Source organism: Scardinius erythrophthalmus (genome assembly GCF_964197995.2).
Source record: "Scardinius erythrophthalmus genome assembly, chromosome: 24".
In the NCBI taxonomy this organism is placed as follows: domain Eukaryota; kingdom Metazoa; phylum Chordata; class Actinopteri; order Cypriniformes; family Leuciscidae; genus Scardinius; species Scardinius erythrophthalmus.
Window position 1 is genome coordinate 12,987,152 of NC_138244.1, and position 13,981 is coordinate 13,001,132.

Below are 13,981 nucleotides of genomic sequence, written 5' to 3' on the forward strand. Positions count from 1 at the left end.
TTCCCAATTTCCCCTATCCTTTTAAAACATTTACATGTATGCAATTGGCGCACACTTATTTCCAAAGCGGTTTTGGATTCAGAGTGTTTAAGTCATGCATTAATTCCTTGGGAATCTAACCCATGACCTTGATTTTGCGAATTGCATGCTCTGCTTTTTGAAACTTGTCCTGTGAAATCTTGGTAACACTTTACTTTAAGGTTTATAATTTTTAACATTACCTAATGCATTGACTAAAAAATTTCAATATTTGACCCGGTGAATCTTATTTTGTCAGAAAATATGGTAATCTAGGTTCATGTGAATTTCTATGTATACTAAAACATTTTTAACTTGTCAAGTTGTGAAAACTGTATTATGAGTGAACATGAAAAATAGTCTAGATTAATAAATGCTGTAAATTAGATTTAACTTTTGTTAGTGTTTTAACTAATGTTGAACTTTAATAGAAAAGTTGCACAGTTAAATGGATTTAGGTATCTCAATAGACACCTGTTTGTTCCCATGACCACAGTGGTTTTTTCCTTCAGGCATTTCCTTCTAAATAAATTGGCTGGTGTTCGTGGGGTTTTTTTCTTGGGTCGCTGAGGCAAACCTGTCACCTCCTACGCTGGTGTCCGTGTAACATTCCTTAGCCTTGTGCTTTACGTCACCTTCGTTATTTCATCGTCCATAACAACTGCTTGAGATTTATTTTATGTGCGTACCCATCACACATCCATACAAGTCAAGATCCTAGTCCCCAGTCCTGCCGCTCTCAGGTCTGCAAGCGCCGTGTGGTTAATTAGCAGCCGTCCCTATAGCAACCGCCTTTCACTTCAAAACAATATAGGTTTTTTTCCTTGTGTCGTGGCTCAGCTTATCTCACTGTTTACCTGAGGGGGCTCTTTACAGCATCACGGACGCACAAAAACTGGAGTCAAGCCAAAGAATCAGAGTTTTCGCTTTAGATGGTTCGGTTTTACAGGTGAACCAAGCACTACTTTTTTTCCCATAATCCTTTCCCTTGCCCTCACAGACGTCCTTTTTGACTGTTGTTGCATGATTTTTTCCCCCCAGCATTGTAAAATTAGTGTGCCCTCTCTGTCGCCTTTGATATTATAAACCATTCGGCTCTGCTTTGCTAGTAGGCTTATTTTAGGCAGAGAAAACATGCCATAAGTAGATTTGACAGTCCCCCGCTGGGTTCAATGAAGGAAAGATCTAATCTCAGTGGTTTCACTTCTAAGGGGATATACTGTGAGGACTTAACATAATCTCAGCCAATTAATATTTCTCAAGTGATTTATATTCCGACATCCATATCCACCTATACTTGAGAAATGTACTGTAGCTTTTTTAAGCACAATTGACATGCCTGGCCATTCTGTGATCAAATATTTTCGTATATTGACCTCTAAACAGTATAATCGTCCCATAGCTAGTTTTTTTCTTCTCGCAAAGGAAACTTATTCTAACTTAAATTAACATTTTGTTTATTTTATTTAGTTTAGTTTACTTTAGTTTAGCACCAATACTGTGCATCATCATTGATTTGCTTCCGTATGCCTGTTTTCATTTTGAAAATGTAATTTTTTTAAGTATTTACTCGTGTGCAATGCATAGCTAAAATGCTTCCTGTCAGATGTTATACCAACATAGCACATTTAGCAGACGTTTTTATGAATTTTATGATTGAGAATATAAGTAAATCTGCTTTAATGTGTTTATCTTATGTTCGTAAATATATATAAGTCCTAAAATACCTATTATTGCTATTCAGTCTTTGACGGGCATTTCAGTAGCGTATTTCGTTGGTTGTAAAATACCTTCAATTTACTTTAATTTAAAGGACATTTTGTGTTGTAGCTCTATTCATGCAAACAGAGCCTGAAATGTTATTAATTTTACCTTAGAGCACCATGTCTTTCTGCATTTTATAATAGCAAATTGTGAGTGTAAAATAATGAATAGACTGGTGTGCTCAGGCAGTGTTGGGCTTTGTGAACATAATGTGTGCCTCGGAGGATTGGAAATTGCAAAGCTGTGTCTTTAACAATAGGATAACAGACCCGCTCCGAGACTGTGGTGCCAGTTTGGGCTACATTACGTTCCGCAGGGGAAACTAGTGGTTATGGGAGTTAGAGTCACTCTGTTCTGGCTAACTAGTGTGCTGTTGAATCTCTGCCAGCAGCAGAAGTACACAACATGGCGAACCAAATGCACAAATCAAGCCTCCACTCTTTTCTTAAGATTTATTATCAAAGATGAAAGACAAGCAACGAACATACATTTTTATTTATTTATAGGAACTAACAGTGTCTCAATGGTCAGTTGTTGAGATTGGTGAAGTCCACTGGTTTTGCAGTTAGTTCACCCCAAAATGTAATTCATACATAATTTACTCACCCTCAAGCCATCCTAGGTCTATATGACTTTCTTCTTTCAGCCAAACACAATCAGATTTATGTTTAAAATATCCTGGATTTTCCAAGCTTTATAATGGGAGTGAATAGTACCCTAGATTTTGAAGCCCAAAAAAGCACATCCATCCATCATAAAAGTAATCCATACAGCTCCAGCGGGTTCATAAAACCCGTCAGAAGCGAAGCTATGCGTTTTTGTAAGAAAAATATTCATATTTATAACTATAAACTCTAATCACTGGCTTCTGACCTGACGCATGTCGTATTCACGAACACGGAAGCGCAGAGGATAGAGCAAAACAAAACACCGGTCACAAATTAGAAGTCTAAAACTAGTATTTTTAAAGAGAAATGTTGGAGGATTTCGATATAATAGAAGAGGAGCTTGAGTTTGTTGTCCAGCCCTATTTGTTTGAACCACGAGAGGCGTCTACTCTCAATTAAGCTTACGCTACTCCTACATCATATGTCGGGTCAAAGGTCACTCTTTCGCCAGAACTCTACTTGTATACGGCCGCTACTGGAAGCCAGTGATAATTTTTTGGAATATAACTCCGATTGTGTTTGGCAGAAAGATGAAAGTCATATACATCTTGGATGGCTTGAGGGTGAGAAAATGATGGGGTCATTTTCATTTTTGGGTGAACTATCCCTTTAAGTCGATTAGAAAAGAGAGGAGTAAATTGAGGAATGAGAAATGTTGTGAGCCAGATTCAAATTCACCACAGCTCAACAGCTAGATGTGATCTCCTAGTGATTAAAAATCATTGTTAAAATGATTCTAAAATGATAAAATGAGATGGTGTAATACACCCATAAGTGCTTACTCACTGTACTTACACAGCCGATTATGTTTTAAGTCCTTACAAAATCCCGCCACACCTCTACCTACGGGTATGTTTAGAGTCACTCAGAAAGACTTCCTTACATAATGATAAAGGTACAGGGAAGCTTGTCGATGCGAGATGTAGTGTGATGGAAAAGGAGGGATTCGGGTGGGAGACTCAGATGGGAGGCAGTTGCTATCTGAAAGAAGTGTTTGTAAAATCACATTGCTTTTGTGTTCAGAGTTGTATTGTGCTCCAGAGGAGGTCCCTCGATGTGGGCCGCTTCAAAAAAAGTCTTTACTTTTCAAGGTCTACCAAAGAACTATGTATATTCCCACTCTAAACCTGCACTTTGCTTCTTTTGTGTTGCATAAAATGGGGCCGAGGAGTAATTTCTTTCCCAGAGGTACAGAGTTTAATCATGTTTCTCAAGGGATGGTGTGTGAATTTGAAAAAGGGGCTTCGTGCAAGGTGGGACTGACGCCCGGAAGACCGTATGGACACAAGAAATGAGTCCTGTGTGAACCGCATTAATGTTCTCATTTGGCTTTGATAGGTGTGAGAGGCCTGGATGTTACCTCACCGAGAGCCAGTTAGGAGACAGGTCACAGCATGCTTCAGCCTCACACCTCTTAACTGTTTGAGACGGATGAGTGATTGAAACAGACACCGATATCATGTTACAGAGAGTCCTTGAGCCGTATAGTGCATGTTATTTTAGTTTGGTGGCAGCTGTAAAGAAGCTTGTGTTCCTCATTAGTGTATGAAATTCAAAAAGTTCTCAAGCGTGAACGATTTTTGAAAATATTTTCACTTATTTGTCTGTGTTGTCAGTTAAGACAAGGAAAACTATACACTTTTTCAAACCTATAAAACATGAATATCACCTCACATCATGCGGTTTATTGAGGGGTGGTGTGCTATTCTCTTTATTGAGTATATTGAGTATTTAGGAAAAATCATAGACTGTAAAAAATATGGACAAAGCGTCTGTGATGTCACCCATAGACTTTCTGAAGAACGGTTTTGAGGCCGTTTATGGGGGTATGGGCGGCGTCATCTTGGAAAATCTTGGGTAATCCTAACCCCGTGATGTTTTGTGTCAGATCATGGCCGAGACGTCAAATCTCAGGAATTCCACTCGGCTGTCAATCAAAGTTAACCACGCCCTTATTTGTCATACATTTTATATCTAAATACGATCTAAACTAATGAGTTAGAAAAAAATTCACCCCCCTCACAGTTGTCAGGCACTCGGAACCTATCGAAAAATACAATAAAAGTCCATGGGATCAACCTGTAAAAACATGAATTTATGCTGTGAAAATGGACATTTTAACATGGGGGTCTATGGACATTTGCTCCCTTTTGGGACCTGCCCCTAGCGGATTTTCGATGTATTGCAGTTTTTCGCACTTCCGGGTAGGCTTCATTTTTCAGATTAGAATGTTGGCGCTTTGGAAAAATATAATAATATTAACTATTAAAAAAAATACTATTGTAAATTTCTCTGTAAAATAAAAAAAATTGTATTTAAGAAAATATAATAAAATAATGTAAAATAAAATTTAGCTGCATTTACTTCAAACCGAGCCGCTCTGAGACACTAAAAACACTATCATGTTATCACTATCACACCTCGCATGTAAATAAACACAGTGCAGCGTTTCACTGTGAAACACGCAGCATATATCGTGATTTTATTTGTGTCCTGGTTTTATTTTGGTTAATCATACAGCCCTAGTTGTATTGTTCATCGGCAGTTACTGTAAAACAGCAGCATGTACAGCTCCATGACAACTCAAAAATGTTTTGTGCTCATTAAAAAGAGTATAATTGAAACTTATTTTGTTATTCGTATTCTGACTGATAAATACATTTAATAAAAGTTTCTCTTCAAGGTCATTTGGTTGGCATATTTACCCTGGCAGACAGACAAACTTCATTTTTAAGCTCTCCTTTCATAAAGTTTGCAGACAGTGATTTATGAAATGATGGAGAAAGAGTTGAGATAAAGTGTGAGTGAGCGAGAGGTCATTTGGGGTTGTTTGGATTGTTCATGTGTGATTTCCAGCAGGCTGGTGTGATGTTTCCAGCCAGCGCACCATGTTAGGACACAGTCAGACACACACACACACACACACACACACACACACACACACACACACACACACACACACACACACACACACACACACACACACACACACACACACACAGGAAGCATGCTTAATTGCTCCCATTAAAGAAAACAGCTCCAAACCGACTCCTTCCACTCTGTTTCCAGTTTGGCTTCGCTATCGCAGGCCGAGAAGCTTTCAGCGTTCTAGAGCTCTCTCAGTACCGGACTGTTGTACGTGTACACACTTTCAGGGCTTTTAACATCAAACATACTGCACTGAGCGGTTTACTGTGACTCCAGACTAGCATAGGCAGTAGAAACGGTTCCTTCATTTCTGTGCTTCCTTCTGTTTGCCGTGAAATGCATTCAGAATCCATTTTACATTTAGAACGTATAGTGAAACAACATTTAAAAAGAATAAATTCAAGGCAGGACCGGCTATATATTTGATTTTTAGTGCATTGTTGAGAGTTTATCGAGTACAAATTTGGTCCATCTGATCATGTCCATGACTTTCCTATCAGATTTGGTTTCACTAAATAATCATAGCAGATTTGGCGGGATGAGGGGTGTGTGTGTGTGTATGGGGGGGTTTGGGGTTGTGTCCACTGGAAAAGAAAAGACTGTCCGTCACGGTCTCTTGCCATCTGGCCTTGAATTTCCTCTCAGACCCTCCCTCTGAAAATGATTTGCGGACAGAGGGGTGTCATCGTGTTACCCGTCACAGAGGACAGCTGGCTAACTCTAATCAGATGGTAGCAGGCATGTGTGTGCACATAAGCGTGTGTATGTGTGTGTGTGTGAATGGCTTTATCTGGCAGGGGGAAAGCTGGCCGCACCCCTCGGTCCTGCTCTCAGGGAAACACCTGCATTGAGCCTGTAGATCATATCAGTCTAAGCTGACTGACTCCCAGAGAGGGGATTGTTCAGACCACCATCTGCTTTTGGAGGCTGACCTTTCCTTGTATCCATATGGCATTTTGCCGTTCCTCACCATGCGTGCTTGTGCGCTAAATGAGCAGGTAGATCATTAGTCTGTTAGTGTGATTGGACCATGTGGAGTGTCAATCAAGGCAGGCTTGATCGAATTTGCTCTGAAAGGCAGATTTTACTTCAGTTATTTCCAACCTTAGTAGTTGAGTAAAGTTGCAAACATTGAAGTTGTTCTCTGAATTTAAATGTCAGAGGTGTTTTTTTGAGACAGAAATGATCAAATAAAACAATATTTTGGAATATTATGATGCTTGTTAACTGATCCGTCACATACTTTTGTTTTCAATTGTATTTAAATATATAATTGTAATCCAAAAAATATAAACTAAACCATATTTATTTATAAATTATATTTATAAATATTAAATAATTATTATAATAATATTGTTATATTATACATATTTATATTATTATAATTTATTTGTATAACATACATTTTAATATATTGTATTATAATTGTATTGTTTTATTTTAATTTTGTTTTATTTATATGATAATAACAATCAACTATTGTTGTTGTTGTTGTTGTTGTTATTATTATTATTATCTTTCACAAAACTCAATTTGAACTTATATTGTGTGTGTATAAAAAATTGTTTTGTATTTTATTTTAAGATTTTGATATTTGTATATTTTTTATATAAGACCAATTGAAGATAACAAATAAAAGAAAAATGACAATGACAAAAATACATAAATATGTAATTCTTATATAACATAACATACATTAAAAATACTTTTCAAAATGTCATGCAAAATGAATTAATTTATGCTTTTATTTATTTAAAGTCTGTGTTTGTGATTTTCATATTTTTTAAATGACAAATATTACATTATAATATTATTATTGATTCTGTTTTTTATTACTGTTACTTAAGGTAATGTAAATCAACAGGTAAACTGTTGATCTCTGTAATGCACATGGAAATCAGCCATGAATATTGCAGTCTCAGTTTAGACCCGTCATTCCTTAGTCATGGACCTCCTAGAAAGTCTTTGTATTGTTAGTTTGGGCCATTGTGATTGTAATGGCAGCGAGTCCTCAGAGTCATCCATCAGGCCTGGCAGTGCAGCGGAGCCATTGTCCAAAAGATTTGGGGTTTCTACCCTGCCCGTCACCGCCACACCCACGGGCCAACACCCCGATACTTGTGGGTCATTTGAAACGGTCAAAGCTTTTCAAAGATTTGTGAGGAGAACCAAATTCTTTTATCCAATCTCACCACTTTTCTGAGAGTTGACAAGATGATAGCAAAATGATCAAATTGAGTGCGAGAGAGAGAGAGAGAGAGAGAGAGAGAGAGAGAGAGAGAGAGAGAGAGAGAGAGAGAGAGAGAGAGACACGTGTCAGGCTCGCTCTCAGCTTCTGACATCACCCTTTCTCTTTAGTGACCCATGACATCACTTGAAGAACGGAGACTTGAGTTTGTGTTATCTGAAATCAGAAGAAAGAACAATTTGGCTCAGCATTAAGCTTACAGTAGTTGATTTTATACTGTATTATCACAACCTTAATTACATGTAAATGACGAATCATCATTCACTCACCCTCATGACTTTACAAACCAACTTTTCCCCCCTGCAGGATACAAAAGAGCAATTTTGTAGCCTCAAAAAAGACGCAAACTCATGCACTAAGTTTTCTGAAGTATATAAGTGTAAGTAACAGTTCTACAGGTTTAACATGAGAGTGAGTAAATGATTGCACCTGTTGCTTTCCTGAAAAGTGAAAGGTCCTGAGAAAAGCAGGCCGGTTTGGATATCACAGCATGTATCGCAGCCTTTCATTAGGTTTGGTGGAGGAGACGGATGGTTGAGTAAGCTGTCACTGCACAATGATTGACGAGCCACATTTTTGGCGCCATGTTTCCCCTTAGAGGGAACGCTGAGGTTAACCCTGCGTCAATGTGAGGTCCATTTATCAGCTCGCTTTTAATTGCAAACAGCGGGTGTTCCTCTTTACTTGCTGATCAAGCTGATATTGTAATTTAATGACCTTTAACCCTCCACATCCTCAATGGTTTTTGTGATGTGACATCCACCAGCATTACTTCAATACTTTTGTAACACCATTAGAAAGGAATGCCGCCCGACCCCCTCACTGGGTTTTGAAGCTAAGTTTAGTCCATCTGCTCAACTATATGTCGTTTGCTTTTAACATTTTTTTAATCACTCAATTTTAAGGCTCAGTGTTGAGTAAGTCATCACCAAACTTGAATGAATAAAAAAAAACCACTTCACTTAGTATTGCCTGACATTGCTGAGTCATCAGAAGATTCAGATGTCCTGTTATTGGTGGATCATCAGCCATATATATTAGAATAAATTTAATTATGTATAATTCATATAATAGTGATTTTATTAATAATAAAACATAAGTAATATATTGAATTAAAAAAGGTCTACATAAGTACTTTAAAAAAATATTTAATATTTATATAATTATAATATTAATATATTAGTAATATATAATGTATGTAATATATATATATATATATATATATAAATAAAAATGTCTGAATATGTATATATATATATGTTATTTATTATAATGTATATATTATAATTATATGTAATTATAAATATTATATATAATTAATATTAGTATATATTAGGGCTGTCAAAAGATTAATCGCGATTAATCGCATCCAAAATAAAAGTTTGTGTTTAAATAATATATGTGTGTGTACTGTGTATAATTAAATTTGTATATATAAATACACACACATGCTTGTATATAGTTAAGAAAAATGTGTAATTTATATATAAAAAATTTATATTTATATATAATATAAATTATATATAAATATATAAAGTATATGTATGCAAATATTTCTTAAATATATACATGCATGTGTGTGTATTTATATATACAAAATAATTATACAGAGTACACACACATATATTATGTAAACACAAACTTTTATTTTGGATGCGATTAATCGCGATTAATCTTTTGACAGCCCTAGTATATATATATTAATATTATATATTAATATAATAATAATATAATATTTATTTTTTATAATTTTATGTGTGTGTATATATATATATATATATATATATATGCTTTATATAAATGCTTTACATATATATGTAAACATATACACCGACCCAGGTGCCTTATTTTTAGTCTCTATTACTGTAGTAATTTTTTTGCCATCTTTTGGTAAATCAGGATGGCTTCGAAATGATTTTGTTTGGAGATATGGATCAGGGAAGACACATTGGTGTGGAAAGAAGAGTGGCTGAGAGAGGGAGGACTAGAACCCTCACGTTGTCCATCCATCCATATATTCCATACATTTTCCAAAGCGCTTGTCCTATGTAGGGTTGTGGGGAGGTTGGAGCCTTTTCCAGTATCTCGGGACGGAGGCAGGAAAATACCTTAAGACAGACGACCGGTCCATCACACACAAACACACACACACATGCGTATTCACACTCACACCTCCAGTCAAACTTGCTGTCCTGTATGTCTTTGGATTGTGGGGTAAACCCAGAGGAAACCAACGCCAACACAGAGAGAACATGCAAACTCCACACAGAAATTCCTCCTGACACAGCACACACACGTCATTATACTAGACATATTGTTGATGTTTTGTTGTTTAATGCTTGTTAGCAATTGAAAAAAAAACTGTAATCAGCTGTCATTCAGTATTTAGTGAACTGATAGTGTTTATCTTATCTCTTGTTGAGAGTGAACCAGTCTCTTTGACCAGTTTCTGCTTTGGTTTTTCTACTAAACTCCACGGGGGAGACTCTCAAAACTCAACATTCGTTCGACAGGCTCTCTTTCTCTGTCCCTGTAAGTCCCCTTTCTCTCTGGAGGTTGTTTTGCAGGTTTGCCAAGTCCAGCTGAGCATGTTTTCAAGTGACTGAAAAGAATGAATTATGCAGCAGTAAGCATGCTTACAGCTGGCCGTTTGGAGATTCTTTGATCTGAGAGTCGGAGTGTGCATGAATGCCCGCATTGTGAGTGTGCAGAGAGTGTGTGTGTGCGTGTACACGAATGTTTGTGTTTGGAAGAATAGGGAGGCCCAGGTCTGGGTTAGAAGAGATTACACTGCAAGCACATTGGGTAAAGGCTAGCTGGAGAAAATACCCTGACTGACAGTCAGATATTGTCCTTAAAGGAATAGTTTGCCCAAAAAATGAAACTATTTACTCACGTTAATGTCATTCCAAACCCAAATGACATCGGTCTTCCGTGAAACACAGAAGGAGATGTTTTGAAGAAGGTTCACGTGGCTCTTTTCCATACAGTGAAACATCAAAGAAATGCTGGGTTGTTTCAACTCATGTTTGGGTCAAATATAGATTAACCCAACCATTGGGTTTATATTTTTTTTATTTAAAACTTTAAACCAAGAGTTGTGTTTGATATTTTACCCATAAACAACCTTTTTGTGTATATTTTGACCAGAGGCTGTCAGACTTCAAAAAGCACCATAAGCTCTATAGTTCATATTCACATTAGAAGCTTCCATAGCTCCTTATTTCAAGTCTTCTTTTATTCAATAAATTAATTCAATGTTAATTTAGTAGCATACAATTAATTATTCACTTTAAAAAAAAAAAAATTGTAATTTTTTTTTTTTTTACATTTTTTTTTTTTTTTTTAAATAAAATTTTTTAAAAAACAATTTTATATGAATTATGTGGGTTGGAAGCCAGTGACTGGCAAATGTTTAATATGAAAATAACAATATTAATTCTTTTTGTCTGTTGAATGATTTATTCAACTGCCACAATATTGTAAATTCAAAGACAATATTTAATCATTTTATATATGCCATTAATTGCGGTTTATTACATATCAAATAATAAATATGCAAAATTAAAATCAGTTTGTGTTGTATAATTGTCTAATTGTTCATGTATTCACCTATATCTATGAATGAGGTCACTGAAATAATTTCTTTAAAATATAAATATTGACTACATATAACAAGCATTTCTTTGTTTTCTCTTATAGGTCGTAACGAATTAATCGCCAGATACATCAAACTCAGAACGGGAAAAACACGGACGAGAAAGCAGGTGAGTGGAGCTGCTTCAGATTCTAAGCATGACATGAAATAAATAACGTTGGTTACCGAGGCTGAACTACAGTTTATTTCCAGTAAATTCACAACGGTGACAGTGACAAGCCAGGCTTTGTTTACAGCTTCAACCAAACGTGGTCTCGCTGGCTTACTGCCTTCCTTAGTTACCGAAGCGTTCTTCAGCGAGCGGACACCTGTTGCTTTGTGCTCTCAGTTCACTGCAAATCTTTACAATTTTACTGTAAAGTCAGTTTGACTTAAAAACTGAATTCTTAACTAATTAAACAGCTGATCGCATGCTTCTTCCTGGTTCCTGAACAAATGATGTTGTATTAGATGTTCTGTTTGTAATTAAAGTACATGTTTTTTTGTGGCTAATGGCAGGGAGCCTTTCATCTCCATGGTTACAAAATGCTCCTTTTGTGTGTGTGTGTGTGTGTGTGTGTGTGTGACCAGGTCTCCAGTCATATCCAGGTTCTTGCCCGGCGGAAATCCAGAGAATTTCACTCCAAGCTAAAGGTACATGCCTACATCTTGTGTTTGACACAGCCTGTGTGTGTATGTGTATTCTCTCAGGCCATATCCGTACTGAACCGTGTGTGTGTGTGTGTACGGGTGCCCTGCTGTTTGGCTGTCTGTAACCTAGATTTCCTGCTTGTGACTGCCCTGCTTAGTATGCAGTCAACTGGCTAACTTCTTTTCTTCCACATGTTTGTCCATTTCCTTCCTGATTCGCACAAAAGTGTGTTTGTTTTGGAAGAAACTGCATTTTGCCAGGCGTTGCATACACACTGAAAAATGCGTGATAATGTGTTATATACTTGGCTTCAGAAAAGTTGTTCAAGGACAAGCGCATGATTTGAAAAGCAGCATGAAACTCAAAAGCAGACCTTTAGATATTATTTATGCATGTGACAAAATATGAGCAACTATCCAATCTAATCCAAAATTTCCAGACTTGTCTATGTTATTTTATATTACTTTGTTATTATTATATTATTTCATAGATAATGACTTTTTTTGGACAGAAGTCTCTATTCTTACCAAAACAGCATTTGTTTGATCAAAAATACATTAATATTGTGAAATGCCTCAACCATTTAATTCAAATCGTATTTTAAATAGTAATTTAGTAAAAAAAAAACTTTTTAAATAAACCATTTAATAAAAAATGACTGTGGGTTATGACAGGCTAATGTTAAATTATTTGACAATACATATCTTATTTTAAAAATTATATTATTAAATGATTAAAATATATATATATTATGTAAAATTATGTATACAATTAGTTTTTCAATAAAATATTAAAAACATTTTTGGAAATAAGTCTCTTATGCTCACCAAGGTTGCATTTGATCAAGAATACAGTAAACCTGTTAAATATTATTAACATATAAAATAACTGTTTCCTATATTATAAAATATAATTTATTCCTGTGAATTTTCAGCATCATCACTCCAGTCTTCAGTGTCACATGATCCTTCAGAAATCATTCTAATAGGCTGATTTGCTGCTCAAAAAACATTTCTTAAATTATTAATGTTGAAAACAGTTGTGCTGCTTCATATTTTTGTGGAAACAAAGAACAGCATTCATTTGAAATAGAAATCTTTTGCAGCATTATACATGTTTTTACTGTTACTTTTGATCAATTACTGACCGCATATATACCGTTATATTAAAAATAACTAATAAAATTTTTTTTACAACATAATGCATATAGTGGCATGTTGGCTGATGGCCTGACCTGTAAAGGAGGAGGGGTGTCAAAGGATCCCGCTTTTGAGCAGCTGTGGCATCTGGTGGTTAAACAGCGAATGACAGTTCTGCCATCGACATCATTTGCTTGTATAAAAACACTTTGACAAGTTCTCCTGCAGAACGATAAAGGTTATATAGCTCAATGCCATTTTCACACATTATAGACCTAAATATACCTAAATATTTTCACACATTATAGACCTAAATATAGACCTCCGCTTCGCGTCGGGGTCTCGTTCAGCCTGTCGGGCTTGTTATTCGCTATAGCGACCGCCTCTCTATACATTATCCCTTACTTATTACATGGCTTGGTTGAATTCTAATGTAGAATGCGGTCTGTTATTTCTTGATAACAGACCGCTGCGAAGTTGCCATGAAAAACAGCGCGTTGCTATGGACGCGGAACGGACTATTTTCTTTGGCGGAAGCAATACATTCGTTTTTAAATCAATAAACTCCTTTTTAAATCAATAATTCGTGTCAAATTATTTATTTATTTTGTAGGTAGCCATGTAATAAGCGGGATAATGTATAGAGAGGCGGTCGCTATAGCGAATAACAACCCCTTCAGGCTGATTCAAGACCTGTTCAGTCTTGTCTGTCGGGGTTGTTATTCGCTATAACGACCGCCTCTCTATACATTATCCCTTACGTATTTAATACTTCACACCGACAGTACTTAAAGTCGGCATGAAACGGATGTTGTGATAGTTAAAAAAAAAAAACAATGTAGGACGAGACTTGATTTTGTCCATCAGGAATTGATTGGATAGTTGCGGTTTGCTATTGGTAGATCTCATGTGATTGACGGGTTGTCC

At 36.1% G+C, this 13,981-nt stretch overlaps 1 protein-coding gene across 2 annotated transcripts in view; it reads left to right on the forward strand.

Annotated features, from left to right (window-relative positions):
- tead1a (TEA domain family member 1a) overlaps positions 1 to 13,981 on the forward strand; it is a 42,521-nt gene that overhangs the window by 18,082 nt on the left and 10,458 nt on the right. For both annotated transcript variants that reach the window (XM_081356869.1, XM_081356868.1), the window contains 2 exons: positions 11,329 to 11,393; positions 11,855 to 11,917. In XM_081356869.1, coding sequence (XP_081212995.1) covers positions 11,329 to 11,393; positions 11,855 to 11,917 — 128 coding nt within the window. The remainder of the gene's footprint in view (positions 1 to 11,328; positions 11,394 to 11,854; positions 11,918 to 13,981) is intronic.